Raw genomic sequence first — 26,718 nt, forward strand, 5'->3', positions numbered from 1 at the left:
GCTGCATGTGCTTGTGTTTGTGCAGTGTTATTGTATCTGCATATTGTGTGTGTGTGTGTGTGTGTGTGTGCCTCAGGCCTTCCTCCTCTCGCTCTTCCTCTCTGTGTGGTTGTCCTCCTGTGATAATGGCCTTCTTGACATCAGCATAATAGGCTCCTGTGTGCAACCACTGTCCAGGAGCAGAGTCACAGAGCACACTCAGAAAATACTGTACAGAGAAAACCTGCTGATTTTCCAGAAGAGAATAAAAGACGGGAAAGACGTTTCTCTGAAGAATGTGACATGCATTTCCAATATTTTGCTGTATGCATGTGTTTTTCTAGTAAATACGATCGCACTATTCCACATATTGCACATTAAAGGATGCCGTCGGTTGGTTATGAGTGTACACACATGTAAATGTTGCACACGAGCAGGAAAACACATGTCCGGGCTCAGACTAAAGACAGAATGTCGGCTGTAATAAAAAACTATAACTTGTTATGAGTTTTCTCATGGTGCATGCTGTGTGTTTGTGTACATACTGTATGTGCTTGTGTTATGTCCATGTGACCACCTTGACAGAACACGTTTGCAGCGATTTGAAGTGTCTGCTAATCTATTTTTCACAGTGCTATGTCTTTCCCTGCTCTGACTTCCCTTCACACATTGAACTCCTCACACTCTGGGCTTTTTGACCATCCTTCACACTGTCACCATGAAGCTATCACACCAGCTGCCTCCCATATGTGTGTATTACATCTAGCATCTTGATTTTGTCTTCTGAATGGAGAGATTCATCTTTCCTCTGTCTTCTGTCCTCCCTGGAAAGCTGCTGCACCCTCACACACACACACACACACACATCCACACATACAAACACAGCACCACTAAGTGTTTGAATCGATTTAAGACGCACTTGGATGGGGTCAGGATCTCCAATGAAGCTTTGCTTATCTTTGCAAAACACAATAATTGTCGTCTTATCCAGAGGGAGAGAGAGCGAGCGGTGGGATATTGTTGCTGCTCCAGTCAGTGTCAACATCTGCTCTGGACTTGAGACTGTGCGAAGAGGAGAATTATAAAGGATCCACTATGAGGGAATGTGATTTTCCTAATTCAATTTCTAGCCACATTTCCCTCTCTGTGTCTTGTTCTTTAGCAAAACCCTCACAGACATTAAACCGATTCAAAATAATTATTACACTACTCATGCCCCGAGCAGTGAAACTTAACGCATGATACTTTTCACATGGTGTCAGCAGTGATAGAGCATCTTGGTGCATGTAATATGCCACAAGGGCTCTCTCTCTCTCTCTCTCTGTTTCACACTATGTCGTTCTGTTTCTCACACATTCTGCATGGTCAGTTATCGGGCTATCACTTTTGTTTGCAGAAAAAAAAATCAACATATTTCCGAGTTTTTCACACAAGCAGCACAACGTTCTCCTTATCTCACATCCTTCTTCTTTCTTTAGATGTGCGTGCTAGCTACTGTGCAATTGCTAGAAAAAACACATGGAGTCTTCTATTTGTTTTTATTCTGAAATAAATCTCAACCACAGCAAAACTGATTGTGAAAGTATGTAGGAGTGATTACTTTCAAGGGCCTCTCTTGGTTACCTTATCTCACCTGTAAACAAATATTACAATACTTCTCATATTCACACCTTATAATCACTCTGTCAGACAAGTGACTGTAAAATGGAGTATACCATTCCTTAAAGGGATAGTTCAACATTTTGGCAAATTGGCCAATTGCCATAACTGCTACAGTCATAGCAGTAGGCGGAGTGGAGCGGCAGGCTGCTCAGAGCTACGCTACGGAGGCTCATGGAATTTCTTGGTTTCCCTCATCAAACTCATCAAATACACAATCCAACAACTCCAAAACGCTCTCGTGGACAAGTTGTGACCTGCAGATTCACCATGATATGAGATAATAACAGAACGTTACCAGACAGAGTTGTTTTAGAGGTAAATTCATGCAAAACCGCTGATGCGCGTTGCGTTCAGGGACAGTTTTTCAGCAAGCAGTCTCTGCATTTACCTCGAAAATGGCTCTGTTTTCTAACATTCCATTATTGTCTCATAGCGTGGTGAATGTGCAGGTCACAACTTGTCCACCAGAGCGTTTTGGAGTTTTTGGATTGTGTATTTGATGAGTTTGACGAGGGAAACCAAGAAATTCCATCAGCCTATAGCTCTGAGCAGCTCACGGCTCTGCTCTGCCGTTCTAAAAATAGCTTACACTGACAAATAAAGGTAACGAGCCTACTGCTACTGTTTGACTATAGCGATTATGGCAATGGGCCAATTTGCCAAAATGTTGAACTATCCCTTTAACCTTGCTGTTAGTTGAATGTCTGTTTCCCTGCCTCACCGTCATCAGCAGCTCTGTCCTCAAGTCTCCTGTGTGTCACACAGACATTACAGGTAAATAAATGGACCTGTTAGGACACCAAGCTCATAGGTTTTGTCCTAACTGCAGCAACAATGAAACAGAGCACATGCATGTCATCCACTCTCGGCCTCTTTCTCTCCACTGTCCTGTCACAATGAAGGCATAAAATACATCCCAGAAAATTACAGGACAGAGCTGGAGTCAAGCATCTGCAGATGAACAATGGTAATAAAGTCCGTAAAGTGAAACTATATTTGTGTTCAAGGTTAGTCACATCACAGACAGATTTGTAATTAACCATCCTGCCAACTATATTTGCTAGAAACATTTGTTCAGTACATAAAATTAGGTTTTAAGGGGAACTTTGTAACCCCCCTCTGGCCATGTGCATTTGTTTTCAACGAAGCCGATGAGAAAGCAATCCATGGATGCGTGGATAAAGTTATTCATGTGTTACAATGATGTTTTTATTTGTGTAGTCTTATTTGTCATAGACAAGAGATTACGGGTTAAGGGGCGCATTTGTGTCATGGTGCCGCAGAGACGAGAGCTGGGACACCGGGCTCTGATCTTGCAAGGTTGGTGTAGTGCCTTCTTCCTTTCCCAGTGATTGGAAGAAAGTCATTGTGGCTGGTCTTCGGTGTTCGGACGCGTGCATGTGCAATTAAACAATGAGTGCCCAAAACGAGGTTTCAATGATAAAAAACAACATTTATTACAACAAAATACCTCTTTCGTAGTGGCAGGCAGGACATGAATGGCACATCAAACACTGTCAGAAACTGACACCAACAAAACACCAAAATAAAAGCTAAAATGGCTCCCAGTTGGTTTTTGGCCAAGAGACGCTAGGTGGAAGACAGAGAGCCTCCATTCTCCCTGTAACAAGTTACAGGTAATTTATTTAACCATCACAATTACTCTGAAGATGTTTAATTAAGGTAAAAAATAAACCATCCTTCGTAGTTCCTCTTTAAAATCATGACAAATCAAGCAGTTCTCTCAGCTCTGGAAGCTGGGGGTGTGTCTGCTGCAGGTACAGTACTGGTCACGCCCACTTGCAGAGCTTAGTCAAATTTCAATCGGACTTGAACTAGTTTCTAACTTTGCCTTACGTTACAATCTAACTAATAGTTGTTAGTTAGCTGATAGCACACCCTTTCTTCCCTATGGCCTCACAGTTTATCATCATAAAATGTCATATGATCTAAATCAGCAAATACTATAACGTCATAAGCAGTGAGGTGGTTGTTGTTTTAATATAGGTTATTATTTAATCTTCAGTATCTGTCTTTCAGTACTAACCCTAACCCTAACAATTTTGAGGTACTTTACCTTAGACTTTCTGTCTAATGCTACTCTATACAACATTTATGCACTTGTACATTTCAGAGGCTCTTGTTGCTTGGCTGCTGTAGTGAAACAAACCAGACGCTGCAGGGGCTGTAACACTGAATCAGGCGCCTGCACTGCACTGGGTTCCCTTTTGCCCTGGAGAAAAAGTCAACCCCCTGATTATTATTGTTTAATCCACACTCTGCCCTTACTGTGTTACACAACTTATTTGCTTACTTTTTAAAAAGGTCTGCTAAGTTACAGAGACATGGAAACACAGGCCGTCCTTCTCTCCCACTGAAAACGCTGCCTGAAGTGTTTTGTATTCGTGCTTGACTTTTTGTCCATAAAAAAGTACGTATATCTCCATATTTCCACATCTCCTCTAATGCACTTTATTGAAATCTGATTTAACCCTTTGATACATAAAATCACACTAATAATGACTCTAAACTTTTGTCAAAATTAAAACATTCACAACTAAGTCAAATTTGACCTTTGCAAACAAAAACAACAAAAAAGTGTATCTAATGAGAATCAGCAGGAAAACACACTTTACACTAAAACAGTACTGTTTATTTTTCTTCTGCCTCCATCTTTAATTACCCTTTCTGAGCATGTGTAAACTCTCAGCTTTTGGTCTCACTTGGCTCTCGCCGCTCTTCACTCCAGATACACAAATACACACACGTGGGTGGGTGTGTTATCTATGAGAATGAGGCAGCCATCTAGAAAACAATCACATAAACTTAAAGGGATAGTTCAACATTTTGGCAAATTGGCCCATTGCCATAATCCATATAGTTTTAGGAGTAGGTTCATTACCTTTAATTGTCGGTGCAAGCACAAGAGACTCATGGGATTTCTTGGTTTCCCTCATCAAACTCATCAAATACACAATCCAACAACTCCAAACACATATCTCAGAAACAATGTCACAGAAAATCCTCAGGGGAATCCCTTCAAGTTTAGTAGAACTGAAGAAGGTCAAAGTTGAATGTCATAGCAACCTTGCACTGTTGTTAAAACAATTTATTAGAAAGGCACACTTAGGCATGAACTGGTAAAGGTCAAGGTCAGTGTGACCTCACACATGTGTGGTTTATTATAAGCAAAGTATTTACCAAGTTATTTAACAGTAATTATATAGGAATTCCCTCCCATGCTTTTGACACATATAAGCAGATGGTGTCTCCTCCATATGTTGTAATACTGTGCAGCTGTGTATTTATGACTCTTTCTAATGCATGGGTATTGGATCAGTGTCGGCTGATGTAAACAATGTGCTTGGAGAACTCACTAGCTGATGTTATTGTTTTCATGTGGTTTTGTTCACCACAGGGAAACTTTTACCAAGAACTGTGTCGAAAAGCTCTGACTGTTTTTCAATCTTTAAATCTTGAATTGTGTCAGACTGGAGTTGGATTTGGATTTAGGATTAAAGGATGAAATCTTAATCAGCTGTTGGCCTCAGGTAGTTGTTGTGGGGTTGTTTGGTTGTCATGCTTTTGACACTTTTAAGAAACAGCAACCAAAACAATCGAATATCTGCAGAATATCTTCAGTGGTTTATCTTCCCGACAAAGCAGCGCTTCTGTTTGGCACTAAGGCTGAACTAGTTTCCTGGGCCTGTGCACTGCAGCACATCGCTCTGCCAGTCTGCCAATGCTCCCGGCCACCTCGTGTAACTGGCAGCGTGCAGATCCAAATCCACTGCAGGTAACACACTGACTGAGCATGACTACCCCACATAACCACACGTCAGAGGAAACTGAACTATCTCTTCATCCTGCTGGCTGAACTGATCATACCCCTGTACTGTTGAGCCCTCTCTTCGCCACTGTTCTTGTTTTCTGCCACTGCTGACAAGAGATGACGAACTTCGATGTACAATGTGCCTTTTATCTGGAGTTTGGTTAAATGCCATTCACCGACCATAACCAGTAGGGAAGTCTGGGCCTGTATTCATTTAAAGGGACAACGAGGAGTTTCTATTTGGTTATAAAAAAGTCTCATGTTAATGTGGATGAATCTACGCTACCCACACTTGTTAATGGGCCCATTTTTAATAAATATATCGTTTTGTCTCTATCGTTATTTTGTTATTATTAGTGGTGGCGGAAATGCTGGTCGAGCCGACCAGTTTTCTTTACTTTTGGTTTTGTGGCGGGTCATGAGAATAACGCCGCCGAATCGCTGTTTATGGTCGGAACTACGACGGTATCTGATCGTCTTCGAACCTCTGACTTGAATTCTTGAGTGCGGAGGCTCATAAATGTAGTGTGAAAACGCTTCGCTTTTCCAAAACTCCTCGTTGTCCCTTTAATACCAGGATGTTGTGCTGGTGTTTTGTACTTGTCATACGGTCTTTCCTGAATGTTGTGCAGGTAATACACTACGTACTGGATTCTGTAACATTTTATAACAGAATTACTGATTAGTGCGTAATAGGTATAATGACAAAATTAACTTATGGGTCATTTGATTTTGCCATTCTATTATTGTAGGTTGGTTGTACAGTCATGCATTACAATGAAAATGTCAACCATGATCAAGCAACAAGGTCTTCAGGGAAAGAGAAAATCCAAAGCCAGACGCTACTTACTGTAAGTCATAAAAGAAGAAAACCAGAAGTGTAATGACAGAATTATATAACGACATGATGAGACTTTGATGAGTTGTGTGAGGACCCAACCCCATAGAGGAAAATCCCCCAATCCCATAGACCCTTCATCCCAGGTTAAGAGACCCTTTCTTTTGATTCATTTAGAGGTCATTGTACAGAGCAGCTGTATGTACTGTATGTACTGCTGTATCCAAAGTACTAACAAGACATTACGCCCCAAATAAACCTAGCACCCACTGACAAAGCTGCAGTAGGTGATCGGACAATATTACAGTTTATTACAGATGCAAATAAAAAAAATCTATCTGCTGTATATCTATATTCAAATCTTCTTTGTTTTTCATTTATCTTGAAAAAGTGGAATCAAACGTTACTATTTTGATTATATTTTTGATTTAGCTCATAACATTTATCTCATAACATCTCATAACACCTGAAAACGTCCTCCTCTCATGTTCTGTGGTTCACGGATTCACAGTAAGCTCTGAAAATACTAGTAAGAGTCTATGGACTCAAGTTGAGCCTCTATGTATGCTTGTCCATTCATCTTACAACTTAATGAAAAGAAACTCTTTCACGTGGAACAATGTCTTATATGTTTGCATTGCCAGAAGAAGAACTCTAAAGGATAAACCAGGACTTACTATGACCTACTTTTTCCATTTCACAACAACAAACTCCTGAATTAAACTGTTTTCACAGTAAACTATAGTATTGATGTCCCTATGTAAGAAATGAGCTGCCTGAAGGAATTTTATCAAACAACAACCCCCCCCCCCCTCACCCTTTGGGAAAGATAACCACAAGAGACAAGGATCTGAAGTTCTTGGAATAAAAACGCATCGTACGTCATACATAGCAGAGCAGCCTTAAGCCAATTACGACAAAGCTCTGTCGTCACACAGTTGGTTCCCAGTTGGTACCCAGTTGGTGTAGCTAGAGGAGGACTGACGTGTTTGCCTTAGAGACCCAAGAAAACAACATTTCTAAGCAGGATTCACAGTTTTAAGTCCAACATGTATCACATTATAGTTCAGTGTGCTGCATGTTAAATCAAACATACCTAAATAAAAAGATAAAAATAAATAAAACTGAGTAGAGGGAAAATCATGTTTTACTGAACAACTAAAGGATTTGACTTGCCTCTGGCACTAGATAAAAATCATCAAACAAGCGACGATGCGTTCAGTGTCCAAACCGTATTTTTGTCACAGTGATGCTACGTAGGTTCTTTGGGTGCTATCCTGATGACTGTTGGGTTTGAACTGAATTATGGGTAGAGAGCAGAGATGGACTGAGACAAGCCCACAGATGGTTATCTTATGGGACTAGAGAAATACGAACCAAATGTTTGTAGACTGTCTGCATTCCTTCTGGGAGGGTTTAATATGCTGAATGCATAAAGTATCAGGAACATCCTTCTGATATTGATTTGCTTGTGCAAAAGCAGCTGCGTCTCAGTTACTCAGTTTAAAAATCCTCCTCCGGATAGTCGGCTCCTCTTCCTCTCAGTCAGGATTGGTCTAGATTTAAATAGAGAAATTAGTACTGGAGAGCGGCTTTTATCTTGTTTGATCTAATCTGATTTGTTCAGTGTCAGTGACAGGGCAGCTGGGGCCGTCAAAAAGCTTTTGGGGGATCTATTTGAATGTAAGACTGAGACGTCTTGACAACATTGGATGTGAAATTTCACACAGGTGTTAATCTTCTCCTCAGGACAAGTTAGAGGTGAATAACCCAGAGGAGAACACTTGGTTTTATCACTGTGTACCTATACAGAGCTATAATGTTCCCGTCGCCTATACATTTAGTGCTAATTAGTGAATGTTAGTAGGCTATGCTAAGATGCAGGATCAATGTGGAGGTATGAAACATCTGTGAATGTAAAAAAAAAGTAATTCTCAGCATGTTAGCATGCCAGCGGTAGGATTTTTTGTTTTAATTCAGTCAGCGACATCTACAGCTTTCACTTCAGTGGAAATATTACACACCCTTGACACTGTTGGTGCTCAGCCGGCCACTTCTTTCTCTGTTGATCTGTGCTCTCATTGTGCATTTATTTAGTAGCTCCAGACGCTGGGAAAATTGATTCCTCAGAGACTGGGTGTTTAATCAGTGTCAGAGCTGTTGGAAAGCTAACTGGTGGTTAATCATTGCTACATCAACCGGTCATAGTGAGTAACAAAACACATTCTTATTTTTATGAAAATCAGAGGTAATATTTCAAACTGTCAAAGAAAACCGTAATATGATCGTACCCAAGGCCCAAAAAATAAGATTTCACAACCACGATCTCACTAACATGATCACTTTTTTTTTTAAATAAGAAGGGGAGACGAGACGTGAGTGTGGGTTCTGTGTCACTCTGATCTGAACAGGCCGGTTCTAAGGCAGAGTAATGGAGACAGACAGAGACGTACTGTAAGTAGGTTAACACTGGAATGGGCTCTTAATACCAAGATTGGTGATGCATGCCTCCCATTACAGCTCCTCTCCTTGAGGACAAAAATCCACCATGGGAGTGACTGTGTGTGACTCTGTGTGTATGTTAGTGTCTATTTGTGTTTGTGTGGGTGTGTGTGTGTAACACCAGAATGACAATGGTTAAAAAACATTGTGTAAACACATGTGAGCTGCTGCACATCTGTGAGACTGGTAATAAAAAGAGAGGCAGCTGTGCAGGGCAGGAACATTCACTACTGATCTGTGTGTGTGTGTGTGTGTGTATCTCTGTGTGCTGAATGCAAATCAATCATAGGAGGGGGAAACAAACAAGGTAAAAGCTGACCTCTGCCACACTGTATCATGCCCTCGAGGCATTTTTTCTCTTAAAGTCTCTGCCTCCTGAATCTTGTTTCTATCCTTTCCTGTAGCCTACATTTCAGCGTTCACATCCACCAGTAATCCACAAATGTTTTCTCTTTTCTTCATTCTCAGAAGGGAAATTTAAAACATATAGATGTGCATTATGTAACATTGAGTTATATGCAAGTGGCAACCTCCAAGGCTGAAAAATAAGGAACCAAAACCTGATCCTTCAAACGGCCACTTGAGTCTGGTTCCAGTGTGGGTCAATCTCCATTATATAGCTCAACTTCACAACATAACTTTGAAAAAAAAAAACTATTTACAGCCTGGTACAAAACACACCTCTGGCTCTGAGGCTAATTTGCTCTGTACCAACTGTACCAACTGTACATGGGGTGAATTTTTGTATAACTCACTCACGTAAATTTTATTAAGGCTTAAAGTTTTGCATAATTGAGGTTGTGGCTTCTCTGACTGACGAGCGGTTGAGTGAATGCCTGATGTCTGATACGAGTCTGCTGGTAGCGAAGTCTCAGCTCCAAACACGCTCCTCCTGTTTACCCATATTTGGATTAGTGACAGTTTAGCAAAGTCACTGTCAAGATGGCGACAGCGGAGCAGCTCGTGCTGAGCTTCAGAAAGGATAATCAGAAACCTACTGCATGGGCCACATCATGGAGGGTACAGTCTATGGTTTATATAAAACCATATAATCACCCGACAGTGTACTTTCATTCAGCTATGAAGAGCTCTTTTTCTTTCTTTCTTTCTCCCCTTTGCCTAGTGACTTAGTTGTCCCTGTTAACCCTAACCCAGTGTTTTTCAATCATGGGGTCGGGACCCCATATGAGGTCGCCTGGAATTCAAAAGGGGTCGCCTGAAATGTGTAGTAATTGATGAAAAAGAAATTATTGTTAAAAATATATTTTTTAAAGCCCCAGTGTGTAACTTATTTGGCTTTTTATTAGCAAAAATCAAATATTTCTTTCATAAATCACAGTGGAATCACACCCGCATACAAATGAAAGCTTTCTCGTACCTTAGAATGAGTTGTTACAAGTCGTTACAAATACATAAGTGGGCGACGCACCGAACCGAGGCGGCCATGTTGCATCGCCATTTTTTACGTTGAGTGGCAGCGTGACTGTAGGTAACCATAGAAACTCAGCGGAGCTGTCGGCTCGGGGAGAAAGTTTTCCAGGTAGCGCCTGTTAAAACTATCACCACTGTGTAGTGTGAGGAAGGACGGAGGCACTGATGTTGCATTCAGGTGCAGTTAGGCAGACGGCCGTCGGCAAACCAACCGGATGTCATTTTACTCAACAAGAGAAAGACGGTAAAACGTGGGTCAGGTAAACAATACGACATCACCATGACAACATATTGTCACACCTGTATTGTTTTGCCTCGTGCTGGCAGACCACTTGTTTACATAGACGCTTGTTTATCCTGTTACATGCAGCGTCTGTTGTCTGTCTGACGTCTGCCCGATTTCACGTGAATGCAACATCAAGAATACGTTCCGATATGCAACCGCACCGCTAGATGGGGGGAATTCCTACATATTATACCTTTAATTAATTATTATTCTTAAATTATGATTTAAAACACCACACACAATCTTAAACAATTCTATTCTATACTTTAACTGTCTCGAATATAAATCGAGTTCAAATAAAATGCAGCATATAAAAATATCTGAGCTGGCGCATCTTGATTGACGGCAAATCACAAATTTCTGGCAGACCCCATGAGTGCGGGGTCGTCAAAAATTTGTGATGTCAAAATGGGGTCATGAGCCAAAAAAGGTTGGAAACCACTGCCATAACCTAATGACTGAAATAAGCCTTGATCTGGCTCGAGCAGCCCACTTAAATATCCACGTATCACACGTAGCGTGCGTGACAGATTCATCTTGATGTGTGTGTCCTGACCATGACAGATTGAGCACTGGACCTCTGAGAGGAACACACTGGCCCCTCTGTATGCGCAGAGGTCAAACAGCTGGGCCTGCTGAGGACATAATTGTGTGACTTTAATTGGTGTTGCGACCTTATTGGAAAAGGATCTCAATAAATCCAATTGCTGTTGGAGTTTGTTGCACGTGTGAACGAGTGGAGTTCTGACCGAGACGACTTCTGGTCTTTGGTCAGAAAATGAACATTTGGCAAAAACAACAAAAACATTTTTAATGCTTCCAACCAATCTAGACAAATACTCTTATATTTTCTTCTATGCTGACATGATCGGTAATATTTCCATAGCTGCTGACACTGACTCAGAGATGTCTACATACCACACAGAGTCAGTTTGGAATAAGTAGGTTATCTTGGGATGTGATCAGAGAGCGGTTTGCCGAGATCACACTTAGGCATGTTCTTTGAAATGCATCTCTGCTGCCATATTGCCGCAGACTGCACCTGTGGAGTGTTAGTGTGTGTGTGTGTGTGTGTGTGTGTGTTTTATAAGAGAGGCAGAAAGACGTGATAGGCCTCTCACCTCTGACAGTTTACAGCAACAGTGGTGTGATTGTTCCCTCTGTAGATTACTGTGATATGAAGCCTCATGCCTTCTGAGAACATGTGACTCTTATTTGGTTGACACAGGACAGAGTTACACTGTGTCTATCTCTCTGCCTCTGTGTGTTCGCTGTGTGTGTGTGTGTGTGTGTGTAATCATTTATCTGTGAACCCCGACAGTGCGTGGCCTGCTAGGATAATTTACCATGAGGTGATGGTGAACCCCTGCTTGAACCTATGAAGCAACACTGAACATTTCTTCTCAACTGCCAGAAAATTGTGAAAGTGGCTCAAATGGGCTCCTTAAAAAGGGGAAAAGAAAAATAGTAAGACTGAGACTTATGCATAAATTGCCTCTTCAACTCCTACATTATTTAAAAGCGTCGGAGAGGCAGTGAGGCACACTCACTCGACTGGTGGCAGGCAGGTGGCTGCTTATCCACACAGAGGTGGTGATTCCCCATAGCAAACTCGCAGACGACACGCAGCTCAGAGGGATTTAGTGGGAAAATTTTGAAATACATCGACTACAGAGGAGAAAGCTCCCTCACACTGAAGATGTTAAGCACCGAGCACACAGATTCAGCGTTTGGTTTTGGCTCCGGGCCATTAAATCAATCTTACGTGTCTGTATTTGCCCACGATTTCTGTGAAAAATACCATCAGCTGTGGAATTGCTGTAGCGTTGTGTAACAAATGACCATCCAGGCTTTAATAAATGACCACCACTCGGTGACCCCCTCATGCCCTCTTTGGCATGTGTCTCGCATCCCACACTAATGATATGGTGGGAGGCAACAGAGGCAGAAGAACAGGACCACAGCTCCAAGTCCACTTATTAGCCTTTATTTCTGGAGCTTTGAGTCGTGTCACATGGTCACATTTTGCTTTAATTTATGCTTGACAGTGCTGTAAGTGATCACAACAGCCACTGAGCTCACACAACAACAACAGATCTGTTTTTCCTACAGGGGCGCTGGACGGAGCCAGAAAAGTGGCCTTTGTGTTTGTTTGTTACTATTTCCAAAAATCAATAATTGGTTTTCATGTTTGACGGGGTCCTGACAGAGACCAGAGACTCAGAGACTCAGAGACTCGGAGACGAGAGCAGATTAGAGCAGGAGCGGCACAGACTGACCTATCCTGACTCCCTCTCCCACTAGAATGAGTCAAACGCTCAAATCCTACGTCTCCCATGACAACCAAGCAGCAACTTATCTTTGTTATTCAGTTTCTGTGATATATTCGTATTCCAAGCTAAAGTCCATGTGATAACCCTGTTGGGTTCTTTTCTCATTCTCTGTGTTGCTTGGTTTCTGCTGCTTCCATAAGCTGAGCAGTCGTCCTCGTGACTGCTGATCTGACCCTCAGATGTGAAATTGATTTTTTTTTTTTTTTTTAATTGTCATCTTGCATAATAACGCATCATAAGTGTTGAGCTTATAGAGATCATATGGAAACATCTTCTCTGTCACGGCTTCAGGGTCAGGTTCTGCTGTTTCTACCCAGCTAAGAATAATCAATGGTGCTTTCATGTGTTTGTGTGTATGTGGACTGAGAGTAAATATTGCACTGACTAATATCTTCTGGCACCCAGCATCACATGAAAACATTCCTTTCCGGGTTTACCTCGTTCTCACACTGTTCTCTAGTCAAATAATGTCAGGCCCAATAACCCTTTGTCTCACAGCCCATTTGTGTCTGCAGTCCTTGGCACAGCGGTTGACAACCACTGTCTTAGAGGCTTCATATGGATGCTAATTGGAGCACAGCAGAGAATCAGGACGTGTTGCATCCTCTCCTCTCTCCTACCGATCCTTTCGCTTCTTGTCATCTTCTATTCCCTTTCTTCAGGCTCTCACCCTCAGTTTCCACGTCAGCTGAGCTCCAACAAAGTTTTTCTCCACGTCTCCCCACTGACTCCATCATCCCATCAGTTCATTTTCACCCCCGCTCTTCACCTCAGTCTTTGACCTCTCTTTCTCTCCCCACTTTATCCTCCATCCTTCTTCCTCTTTAGAGAAAAAAAAAAGGAAACAGACAGAGATAAACAGGAGTGGAGAACATTAGCTTCAGACTGTACAGTGAGTGTGTATGTGGGAGAGCCGCAGTGTCAGTGAGCAATCCCACTAACGCCACCAACACCCCTGCTTGTGTGTGTGTGTGTGTGTGTGTGGATTGTGCATGCTGCGCTGGCATCCAGTGCCTGCTGTGCCTGAGGGCAAGGAATTTTAAATCAGGCGTCCAAGGAAACTGATACCGCTGAATATTTGAATATTTACTCCTTATCAGAAGTGGGGATATTAATGAGGGAGCTGTGACGGAGCGGGTTATGGAGAGATAGACAGTGTGGTGGCTGGGGACAGGCAGATGGTGTGTTTATGCCTCTGTTTTCATGTCCTAGTGGGAAAAAAGCACATGAGCTCTGCCTAGTGTTTATCCCCTGGAATTACATCTAACATGGACATGGTGGTGTTGTGATGGCAGTATTCCCTGCTCATCTACTGTCTGCTGATTTTTTTTTTTTTTTTCCTCTGGCAGCTTTAAATAAGAGTTTTGGCAGCCGCACAAATATGACTGTTTTGGGATTTGATTTTATTCGTTTATAGGGACAATGCAGGTTAATGAACATTGGTCTGAAATACAAGATGTAAACATGCCAGCTTGTAGCAAAAATGCAAATTTACATTTACAATTTACATTGAAAGCCACTGTGCAGGTAACATAAAAAAATATTACAGGAAACACTATAATACAAATACAGGAAAAACAGAATCTAACTTTTTGTATCAGCAGGTTCATCCCAACCTTTTGGTTTTTGTTATTTGGATTATAGTTTCTCTCTTTTTTATATTTCATGTGTTACTAATTTGCATTTTATAAAAAAAAATGTTTGTTTTTTGGATGCCTCAGTTGCTTTGTATTAGCTTCTCTTTTTTAACCCATTACTCTTGATTACGTTTGACAGAAAGGCTTAAAGACCATTAAGCCATCAAAAAAAGACACAATAAAAAAGCAGGAGGAAAAAAAAGGAAAGAGATGTTCATGATGCAACATGCTGAGCTATAAAGGTGATCACAGATCTGGGTTAACTTAAAGGGACATTGTGTAACTTCTCCTGTTATCTATTCACGAAAATTGATTATTTGGTTCAAAAGTCTGTTTTTGATTAATCAGTAATCCCCCCATCAACAAACTGAAGTGTTCCTTTCAGCTCTGAATTTGCCGTTCATATCATTCATATCTACATGGAGCGGTTAAGCTCGGTGCTGCTGCCATGTGGTGTCGCTGTGTTTTTACGTTCAGTGGCAGCGTGACGGTAGGAAACCACAGAAACTCAGCGGAGACACCGGAGCTGTCGGCTCAGGTCGAGGTGGCGTCTGTGAAAAGTCACCGCGGTAACGCAGTGAGGAAGGAATGGAGCGTTACACTGATGCTGCATTCACCTGCAGTCAGGCAGACGGCCGTCGGTAACAAACCAGATGTCATTTTAGTCACAGAAGTCCAGAGAAAGCCGGTAAAACGTGGGTCAGGTAAACAATACCACATCGCCATGACAACATATTGTCGTATTGTGTATTGTTTTGCTTCATGCTGACGGACCACTTGTTTACATAGAGGCTTGTTTATGCCGTTACGTGCAGCGGCTGTCGTCTGTCTACCGTCTGCCCAATTTCACGTGAATGCAGCATGAAAAGTTGCTTGCGATATGAAACAGCAACGCTAGATGGGAGTAATTCCTACACATTGTAGCTACCTTTAAGGCAGTGTCTGAGATCAGTCTTGAAAGTGAGATATAAGTAGGATACTCCTACACTTTTAGCAAATATTGGTCATCCCAATATTAACCACAACCTGTTATTTCTTTATCTTCAATGCAGATGAAACATAGAAGTCATAAAATGTTTAATAATTGTCCATTTTACAGTAAAATGAGGGGGTAGGGTTACAGTAGGCTATGCGTTATGCCATACTAAGCCTGTCTGCAGTTTCATATTTGGATGAATCTTCATATCTCTATTCAAGGCGGAGAGTGAGCCTATAATGAACCAACAGACACCAAAAGGTCAAAGACAGATGTCAGTGGATCATGACAGCGTGATGACGAGTGACACAACTTAACTTTCGCTGACTCTTGGAGTCTCCGAATCAAAGAAGCCAACACGTGGAACAAATCTCTCCTCACTTTATCTCCTTTAACATTCACTCTGTTGGCCTGTTCCCGTCTTAATGGAACAATAGAGCAGCATTACCAGCGGCTCATCCTTGTGATCCTGTCTCCCTTGGGTCCCGGTCCCCTTCCAGTGTTTTCTAAATGTAGGTCGACTGTGCTGTGATTTAGTGGCCCTGTTGTTTGTTTGGATGGGGACTTTCAGTCATGATGAATCTTCGACTCAGGCACTTGAGCATGTTTATTGGTGTAACAGACAACAACTGGAGGCACCTTCCTCAAATTGTCTCTTATTAGTGATGATAGACAGCCAGCTAGCAAAAGATCAGCACGGCGATGCTCCACCACAACAGTGGGACTCATTAAGAGCATTGTCATTCACCACATGTATTCTAACATTTGCACAAATAAATACTGGTTATGAGAAAAAGAATTGCTAAAAACGAAATGTGTCAAACTAGTAGTATAGGCCTACCTTTAAAAGGACAACGAGGAGTTTCAGAAAGCGAAGTGTTTTCACACTACATTTCCCATGAGCCTCCGTGCGCACGGTGAAATTCTTGGACCAGCAAGACGGACAAAAGCGAAAACATTTGCCAAGAATGTTTTCATTGATCAAGATTTGAAAGTCAGAGGCTCGAAGATGATCAGAAATTGTCGTAGTTCCGTCATGTGTATTGGCGTTGGATGCTAACTAGCGATCCAGCGGCGTTTCCCATGACCCGGCGGCAGCGCAAACGGGGTCTCTTTAAAGCTAACAGTTAACACATTGCATTGTGGGTATAAACCCTGAAGTCTGAAGATAAAAATTGCAGCAGTTTTGTGGGGAAGTATTTGTGACCTTTATTTACCTGATCAAAAAAAGTCAATTGTCATTTTTACATTAGGAATTTGCAATAAACGTTCTCGTTTTCATGCTTAGCTAAGCTAACTGGGTGCTCGTTCTAGATGTGAGTGGCTCCATTCTTCTAATCTATTAAAGTGTTTTCAATCATCTTCCAGCCACCTCTATAATATTCCTGCAGAAACTTGCAGTGATTTTTCTCCTCCTGAAATTTACCAAAAAATGTTGTTTTGCAGGGTAGCCTACCTACAACATCATTTAACATCTCGGCAGGATCGATTGCCTCCGCTTGTTTGAAATCCTCACTTCATCCTCATTTATCAACATATTTACTACAGGCAAAGGTTCAAATTGGAGAGGACTGCACTACTAGGAGAAAGATGCCTAAGCTTCCTAAGCAAAGTATTTTTGATGTAATGCGGAATGCTTAGCCTGTAAACAATGTGTTTTCAGAAGAGGAAATCATTCATTTTACTCAAACTAAGCAGCTCCCATCTCATCTTTCAAAAGCTGAGAAAGAATAATATCTCAGCCCATATCTCAACTACAGTACTAAGCAAAAAGAAATGGCAGTGGGGCTTGTGATTTTTTTTTTTCGTTGTCAGCACAGCGCAGCCCAGAAGCCGCACATTCCAAATGGATCAACAGACTTCGATAGATTTGTCTCCTTGTCTACATTTCCATCCGCCCGTCCATTTATCCAGCAGCAGCAGCGTTTTCATCTCAGAAACGACTGAAAGAACAAAACAAGAAGTAGAGAAAGAGGGCAGGGTGTTTGGAGCAGACTAGAGCCTTATCCCACTGACACAAAAGCTCACTCTGATCCCTGAAATACAATAGAGCTTCCCCCCTTGCACCCTTGGGGCAGACAGCAAATAATGCCCATAATGCAGCATGTCTGTGACTGCTGGAATCCCCCGTGGCCGTGCTTGTCCAGCTTGTATGAGGGCTGTGCCAGGGCCGTGATGCCAGGCAGCAGCCCATAATGCCAACTGCTAGATGCCAAATCCTGGCACAAGCCACACATTATTCTTATTCCCCCTTTTCCAGTTCGCCTTACGGACGGTGTGGGATGTGTTTGCGCGCTGATTCCACATAAGATGCCAGCTGGTGTTGAAAAGCAAAGCCCCCCCTCAGGTCTATATGTACTGTATATATACTGTAGCCTACACACGCTCACACCAGCATTCAGACCTCTGTCACACTGCCATTGTCTCAAAGTGAATTATTCAGTGCTGCCATGTTTGTCACAACAATAATGTGGCAGAGCATCTCGCGGTGACTCGGATGAAGCGGAAACAACAAGAACTGTTCTCACACAAGTAATAAGTCCCACGATGAAGCTTCCTATAAGAGAACAAGGCACAGGGGCGCACAGAGACAAGTTCACCCCGCACTCCCCCAAGCTCCCACCGCCTCCCCCCCAAAACAGCTCTGATGAAGGAAAACTGGGAATTTACCCACCGAAAAAAAAAAAAGAACAATTACATCTTAGGTTCTCCTGAATAATTCATAAGTGGTTGTTTGTGTGGGATGTTGCATGAACATGTGTGTTTGAAAGAAACCGGGCAATCCCTCAGAAACAACACAACTGTGCTAGATCTGCGGCCTTGAAGTTGAGGGGCTGGGAATTCAAAGGATTCATAAACATCTATTGGTTTGTTGTGGTGGGAGAGCGTGTAAAGCTCCACAGCTCCACCCTGGGGTAGAAACACAGAACAACACACTGACATTCTGTTTTTTTTTTTTTCTCTCTTTTATTTCAAATATACAGAGCTATAGCAGCATTTACATCAACATCAAAAGTAAGACAACGTTATATTGGCTTACACTTTGGCAGCGATAGTAGCTTACACATAACAACCAGCCAACATATTCATTCTTCACAATGAAAGCTCACAGATTAAATTACAGCGTGCAAATACAGTATAGGAAAATGTACCTGGAGTTAACTGTGGATCATGTACAGTGGGTTTTTTTTAGTGCCTTCAAGCAACATCATCAGGCAGCGCGCTACCAACCTGTCCCAGTGATCTAAACCTAGAGGGGTCTGACATATAATACTTAGTTTTACGTAATGTGTCTGTGGTTTCTACAATGACACAGGAACCCGGGGAGTGCGGTGTCACCCCGGGTTATATTTACTAGCTGCCCCGTCTGGCAGGAGGGACCACTGATCTCACCACATTAGGGCATGTGATGCGTGTCCTGTCCACACAGCCACACCGGCTGTTTATATAACTGTCGTTCAGTACAGTACACTGATGTATTTGTGGCTCTTTACTCTGTAAATACTCCATGGACGCTTGTTGGAATATTAAATAATAACTTCACCTTTCCACACACACTCTTTTCTCAATTTAGAAACACTGAAAAACAACTAAATACACCACATCTCCATCCAACTTTGTCGACTCATGCACACACAGGTTTTTTTTCTTTTCAAAAAGGGAATGATCAGTGCGATTGTCAGCTGCTGTCCGACATTCTCAGTCCTTTTGCAACTCAGGCTTTAACGGCCCGTATCACAAACTAAGGCACTCAATTTGGAGTCCACTTTCAGTGCAGAAGACTTGATACTCTCGTGTGTTTTCCTCGTGATATTGGAGCCATTTTTAAAGCGGCTTATGACTGAAATAAACAAGCGTTTGGGACTGCGGTCGTATCGAAACATTTTCTCCAATTTCTCGGTCAATAAATCAGGTAATATGGATCTGAGGGGTCGATGTCAGATTTAAATGAGCACTTAAGCCTAAAGTAGCGTTTATATGACTTTAAAACATCAGATGAGTGTTTGTTTGTGTCACAGTCCCTTCCACACTTGCCACAGGCTTTAAGATACCAAACAGGAAATCAGGCAAATTCTCATCCAGCCCCTAACGTGGGTCTGCATGAGCCTCCTGTCAGCCAGTGGTTCCATAGAGAAACCACCCCCATCCAGCCTTTCCCGGTGTTGGTCCTCTCAGCTCATCTCAGAGCGTGCGCTCATACTCGTCTCACCTTCGTTCTCATCGTTCTGCCAATCACACATCGATCTGCTTCAGCTGCTCGTAGGTGAGGAAGAACTGGGAGTGGAGTGAAGGAAGACAGAAACAAAACAAGAGGCAAAAGAAAGAGAAATCTGTTGCTGAGCAGAATGCGAGGCGCACTAACAAATTTTGGCTCTTTCTCTACTCGAGTTGAAAGCCTCCCTTGTTGCCTCAGCCTACCTCGCTGTGGCAAGTCAATAATCTCATTACATTTCTCAGGCCTGGTTGGAGCATGATCAGTGTGTTTTCCCCTCTCAATCATCTTTAATCAGTCTTTGGCCTTTGCAAAAAGACGTTGATAGAAATCACTCTCTCTTCCCCACTATCCTCTCTTCACCCTTCCCTCTCACCCCCCACCAGGGGCCCCTTGTGTCCTCTCTAACTGGGGGCAGTGGGCTACTGAGACAGTTGTCTCAACATTGCATAACGGGGTTAGTTAGCATTAGGCTAAGCTCTCCTCCACTGAAGCCAGGCATGGAATGCTATACGTCACCGAATACATAACAGAACTTACAACTTTTCCCCGCTGATTTCTCTGGCTCAGAAGATATTGCATCACCTTGGATAAATGTAAACACACGGGCGCACTAATGAGATGGTTCAAGGATACAATGATGTTCCATGGTCCCAGACGCAGCCAGTTGGGAAAGAAACCCTTGTAGAGCGCCATGAAGCCCTCAGAGCGCCACGTCTGAAAACAAAAACAAACATGTTAAAAACCCACTTTATCTCATTGCCTCCCAATAATTACACCAAGTCTCCTGTGTGTGAGCAGGGAGCTGGAGCTGCAGACTCAGTGACATTAAATTTGATCTAGCTAACATTTGCAACATGATATCGTATATTCACAGAAGGAAAAAGGTCTAATATAGACACGCTGGTACCAATACATAGCAATATACTGGTGATTATAACGTCTAGAAAGCTAATAAGTTTGCTCTATTGAAATTAAATGTGATGCTGTTTAAGTCCATGACAAAGAAAAAAATACAGTTTCAATAAGTCAATAATATCACAATATATACTGTAAGGATATTTTCATATATTAGTGTACTATATATATATATATATATATATATATTTTTTTTTTTTTGGGGGGGGGGGCTTTTTCATGACTTTATTTGACAGTACAGTCGAGAGAGACAGAGGCAGAGGCAGAGATGGGGAGGCAGAGAGAGGGGGAATGACATGCAGGAAAGGGCTGTCCGATGCGGGATTCAAACCGGGGCCACCTGCACAAGGACTATACCCACTGCGCCACTCGGCACCCATCCTTACCATATATTAATACCCCCCCCATTAACCTTGTATGGATCTAGCCCCCCCTCCCCTTGTGTGTTGGTTGTTTAAGGCATGGGTGCCTGGTGGTGTTTCTCATTGTCTGTCTGTCTATCTATCATAGTAACATGATGTAACATTACATCAGACTGACAGACTGAAGATCAGATCTTATATTTAGATGCAGGTTGTGAGTAAACCCTGTCCCTCTCCTGCCAGGAGCGTCAACTGACCTGCAGTAAACAGTCCAGTGTTCCCTGGTACAGAGCTCCTCCTCTCTGGTTCATCATGCGCGTCCGGACCACATCAACTGGGTTCGAGGCCAAAGCCCCGGCCAGACCGCATGCGAAGCTGGACCTGAGGGACACAAAGCACAGGTTCTTTCTTTGGTCACTTATTTAATACCAGTCATTGTTACGATGTGTGTGATACGACCACAAATGTAGAACACATAGTTTCCTGCATGGCTGACACTGTAACTTAGTTGAATGGTTAATATACAGCTCTGGAAAAAATTAAGAGACCATTCCCAAAATGATCAGTTTCTCTGGTTTTACTATTTATAGGTATGTGTTTGAGTAAAATTAACATTTTTGTTTTATTCTATCAACTACCGACAATATTTCTCCCAAAATTGAAATAAATGTTGTCATTTAGAGCATTTGTTGGCTGAAAATGACTAAACTAGTCTAAATAACAAAAAATATCAAGTCTTTTCAGACCTTGAATGATAATGAAAGGAGGAAAGAGTTTATAAATCAGTTTTTGTGGGATAATGTCAATGTTTAATCCCAGCAGTGGTTTCTTTTATCTTTCTATAAAACCAGACGTGGTTCAGGTGATGACCTCATCAGTGTCTCATTAAGTAGAATGAGTTGTGTTTGTGTTTAAAAAAGAAAAGAAAAGAAAAGAATGACTGTCATACATGTAGAGATGATTTTAAGAAACATTTGTGAAAGTGGTCTCTTCATTTTTTCCAGAGCTGTATATTCGAAATGTTGATCTGCAGCTTCAGTTATGAGGAAAGTGCAATTTTCTCAAAACAGAAAATATCTTAGAGTAAAGAGAGGATGTCCAAATACCTGCCCTGCATGAGCTTCTATAAATACACACACTGAAGTGAGCTTGTTCTGGCTGGAATACAAATGTAGAATTACAGCACCTCCTCAGATATCCAGAAATACAGCGTATTTCGATATGGCTGCTGCTTCCACCGCAGACAACCGTCTCAGTTACAGTACAGTGCCTGGTTGTTAATGCTGACTGTGAGCAGCACAGAGGTTAAAACATCTTGGACAAACTGAGAATGACGACAGGGCCAAAAAAAAAAGCTAATTTCCAGGTTTGTTTACCCAATTTCCATTTATGATCTTGTGATTTGAAATGTGTTGTTGGCTTTTCAAACAGCACAAGTCTGCTTTCTGTCCTTCATCTGGCCTGGATCCACCCTGACATTTCAAAATAAGAGCCGACTCTGACAAGCCATTTCCTGCTGTTGATAACATCCCTTAACAGAGATGCGAGGGCAATCTGCGGGTTACACGGAAAACTTACAGGAAGTGTGTGTACACGTTGTCCCCCATGTGACCCGACATGATCAGATGCTTTTTGGTGATGTCATAGACAGGTAGCTCCACCCCCACCACGATGGCTGCCCGCTGAGCTGTTAGAGAGACGCCCTGTTGCAGACAGAGGGGGGGAGATTGTGACATTAAAAAATTGGTGTCTGTGCTATTTAAGACACTGAAGGTCACTTGTCAATATAAATTCTGCATTTTCCACCCCCCCCCCATACCTTCCACAGCCCCCTTGTGCCCTCCTGTTGGTAGATGTTGATGAAGTTGCCCATCATGCTGCCCTGGATCACATTTCCCTGAGCCTGCATGCGGATCTGAGAGAAAACAACAGAAAGCAACATCCATAACATCGAACAAGAAAAAATGAAAACACGCAGAACCAGAGTGGAATGCTGTTGGTTCACCAAAGCCGAGCTCGGGGCAGGGTGTATTAGTCAAACTCTCACTGGAATGCAAAGGCAGAAAAAGTTAGCTACAGTAGGAGTTTGGAAGGATTTTTTTATTTTCTATTGGCAGGCTCAGCATCCTGAAGCGCTCCCTCCGTCCTTAGCTTCCAGGAATTCTGCAGCCTGGTCTTGACTTGTTTTCCCCCCCTTCAAAATGGCTGCTGTTTAGAGATCAGCCTTTGGTCCGCCGTTTGGCTCTGTGGTGGCTTGGCGGGCGCCACTAGAACACACCGTGAGGAAAACGCAATGTTCCAAACCTGCAGTCGAATCTATTAGTCAGTTAACCCCTCACATGCACCGTCAGGCCCAACAGGGTGTGGCTCAGGCCAAACACATTATAATCACAGCCGTATCATTTACAGAACGCTATGTCAAACCTGCAAGGCTTCAGTCTATAAATAATTTACTAGTGGGGTCTCGTTAATGCCCTTCACTCCACTAGGCATGCTACCAAAAGATCACACCTCACCTATCGCCTGGGGCTGTTACAGACTCCATGAGAAAATACACTTAAATCCTGTAGTACCTATGCACACTCCTGTGTTTTTAAGTTTTTAAGTTTCTTTAAAGGGATAGTTCACCCAAAATTCAAATTTCACTCATTATCTACTCACCCTCATGTCAACTAAGAGCTGTGAGAATTTTCAGAGTCCTCCGTTCCTTCTCTGAGTTACAGGGGGGCTCCGTGCAACAGTATTTGTCCATATAATGGTTGTCAATGGATACCAACTTTCTTCGTCCAAAAAGACACACCAAAAAACATCCAAATACCTCCATAGTGCTCGTCTGCAATGTCCCTCTTGTATTGAAGCCCCGACATGAGAAATTGTTCCGAAAAAAAATTAAATAAGTCTATATTTTAAGCTTGTTTGTAGTGGAAGCTCCCAGTGTCTTGGTTCAATACTGCTCTTCCTGTGTCCGTGCAAATCTCTCGTGATTTGCACTGACTGGCGGAACAATTTCTCATGTCGGGGCTTCAATACAAGAGGGACATTACAGACGAGCAGTATGGAGGTATTTGGATGTTTTTTGGTGTGTCTTTTTGGACGAAGAAAGTTGGTATCCATTGACAACCATTATATGGACAAATACTGCTGCGCGGACCCCCCCGTAACTCAGAGAAGGCACGGAGGACTCTGAAAATTCTCACAGCTCTTAGTTGACATGAGGGTGAGTAGATAATGAGTGAAATTTGAATTTTGGGTGAACTATCCCTTTAACGGCTGTGCTGCAGTTACAAACACCGTCAAACCTGTTCTGCAGCTTTAGACTGAGCACAACAACAACATCCAGCACAGTCCTCGTGTATGCAGAAACCTACCTTCAGCACATCGGTAGGGTTTGCGATGGAGGAGGAGATGACCCCGGAGAGAACGCCACACGCCACATTAGTCAGCAAAGTCTCATCTGAAAGTGGAGAGGAGTGGAAGTCAAGACTGTGACTGTGAACAAGCACCATTGGATACCATGCAAAGAACAGACAGTTTATGTTTGCACTATTTCACAGCGAGCTCTTCGTGTGCAAAAATGTGTCAGAGGGATACATTTAAATAGGTCACTCACACATCTGTGCCTCCGCTGTGACCTTCAAGAGGAATGTGCCTGTGTTTATGGGTGGGCGGGACTAGCCTACTAGTTTTGGTGAATTGTGTGAGTGAGTGTGTCAGGAAAAGAGACAAAGAGAAAAACTGGGACTCACCCTCCGGCCTGTCAACCAGAAGTCGCTTAAAACTCTGATATGTGCCGATTTTTATGGTCCCATAGGAGGCCTGGCGCAGCATGGCTGGAGCGATTCTGTAAAAGTCACATTTTATTTTATTACCCAGTAGCACAGTACAATGTCTCTGTGGGGTTTAAAGACGCTTGTCCAGGCCAAACAGAAGAAAACAACCTCCCCTCAAAAAAAATCTAAGCACATGAGGATAAACAGGACTTTAATGCAGGCCAAACCAATGAGAGATTTGTTTTTGATTTATAGGGAAGGGAGTGAAAGGGGGTTGGAGCAGAGGGAGGTGGGACAATGGCTGCATGATGAAAGTGAAGTATACAAAAACAGGAAGTGTAAACATTAGAAATATTAACAAAGTAGAGTAAGATTACACCACAGCAGTCAGTCCAACCGTCGTGTAGTCAATCCAGAGTGTGTAAGGCAAAGACAGAGGCATCTCGAGACACCGACACGCACATGTAAATCCACCATACTGACCCTGAGTACAGTGCCCGCGGCCCCTCCTCTCTTCCTATCCGGGCTATAGCGTGCAGCATGCCTCTGTAGCGGATCTCTCGGTATTTGCTGTCGCCTACTTGGCCCTGAACTTGGAGACGTGTCTTGGCTAGGTCGATGGGAAAGGTTCCTGCAACACAAAGCACAAGTATGCGACCTCGTAAGAGACTGTACATTACAACCAGGGGACCTATATAATCCCCAGTACCTCCCGCAGCTCGGCCTCCTCCTCCCCACGCATCACTCACCGCATTCCGCCGTCACGGAGGCCAGCCCGCCGAACACAAAGGGCTTCCAGTTGACGTTAGACATTTTTCTCCAGCCGTCGACCGAGCAACACTCAGAAAAGCTCCAGACGAACAGAGCGGGCAGAGGACACCGGTATGTAAGTCAGCAGCTAATGCTTTAAAGCCGCAGCTACGTTTCAATCGCTGCCGCCGGCGTTTGAGCAGCTCAGCCCCGCGTCCCTCCTCCTGCCCCCGGTCTGAGAGGAAGCCCCGCCCCCCCGAGGACTCTGTCGCCACCCGCCCCGCCCCGCCCACCACGGCCTGTTGCTTAGCGACCGAGCCAGACGGCGAGCGGAGCCGAGAGAGGAGCCAACTGGACACAAAGTAGGAAACCGCGGTGACTGCTGATATCCTCTTTAAACCTTTAACTGCACTGCAATGTAGGCTAAGACTGACTTTAAAGCATTCAGTAACCAGAAGTAAAATAGAACAAGTGTCTGACACGCACGGAAATTAAAAACCAGAGAATATGATTGGAAACAGAAAGAATAGGCCTGCCTAGCCTACCTATATTTCCTGTAGCCTATCTCCCGTCAAAGATCATTAATGGGTGTTTGCCTTAAGGGCTAAAATAAATGGTCATCCTAACTGTTCTGACCTTCTTCTTTTTTATATTCATGTTCCATTGTTATTTCCATATGAAGTAGGCTATTCTTGTGTTAGCTATAGGTCTGCATGGTTGGGTAGGCCTATGGCTGTTGGTATCAACTTCCTCCACTGTTGGTGTCAATACAAATTCCTGCATAGCTTTCATGTAGGCTAATCATCACAAGGCAGCAGAGGAATGATAACTCATATTTACAGTAAATAAAAATAAAATGGTGCATAATATAGAATAGACACTGATGTAAAAGTCTTTGAGAAACTTGTGCATTCAGCTTCTACAAACATTTTGATGTGCTTTCATGATCCGAAACTATAGCCTAATTGTTTTGAAACTCATAGTGATCAGTCTATAAGTGAAGCTTTGCAGAAGTCTCGATTTTAGCCATTGTTTCGCTGTTTTGAATCAGGATCTGGCTTTGTGTCGAAGTGTGGAGAGAGAGAGAGCTCATGTTGTCTTCACTTCATGTTTTTCCATTAAATAGAGCTTAAGCCTCAGGCGGGCCCATAGTCTCACATTCTCATTAGCTCTCTAAAATAGACACAAGCATAAATTTAGAGGACAACAGAGATTAGCCTACAGATATA

The 26,718-nt window shown here is 42.8% G+C and overlaps 1 protein-coding gene across 1 annotated transcript; it reads right to left on the reverse strand.

Moving 5' to 3' along the window:
• Window positions 1–18,423: 18,423 nt before the first annotated feature.
• Window positions 18,424–25,686, reverse strand: LOC146971086 (kidney mitochondrial carrier protein 1-like). The gene is made up of 9 exons (XM_085805112.1): window positions 25,489–25,686; window positions 25,223–25,370; window positions 24,716–24,810; window positions 24,338–24,423; window positions 22,789–22,884; window positions 22,548–22,672; window positions 21,227–21,350; window positions 20,326–20,406; window positions 18,424–19,751 (listed from the first exon to the last, which is right to left on the reverse strand). The coding sequence occupies exons 1-9, from the start codon at window positions 25,550–25,552 to the stop codon at window positions 19,710–19,712; spliced, it is 861 nt and encodes a 286-aa protein (XP_085661238.1). The 5' UTR covers window positions 25,553–25,686; the 3' UTR covers window positions 18,424–19,709.
• Window positions 25,687–26,718: the final 1,032 nt, after the last annotated feature.

The sequence above is a fragment of the Trachurus japonicus genome, chromosome 17 (genome assembly GCF_045865225.1).
Source record: "Trachurus japonicus isolate A0001 chromosome 17, Traja_1.0".
In the NCBI taxonomy this organism is placed as follows: domain Eukaryota; kingdom Metazoa; phylum Chordata; class Actinopteri; order Carangiformes; family Carangidae; genus Trachurus; species Trachurus japonicus.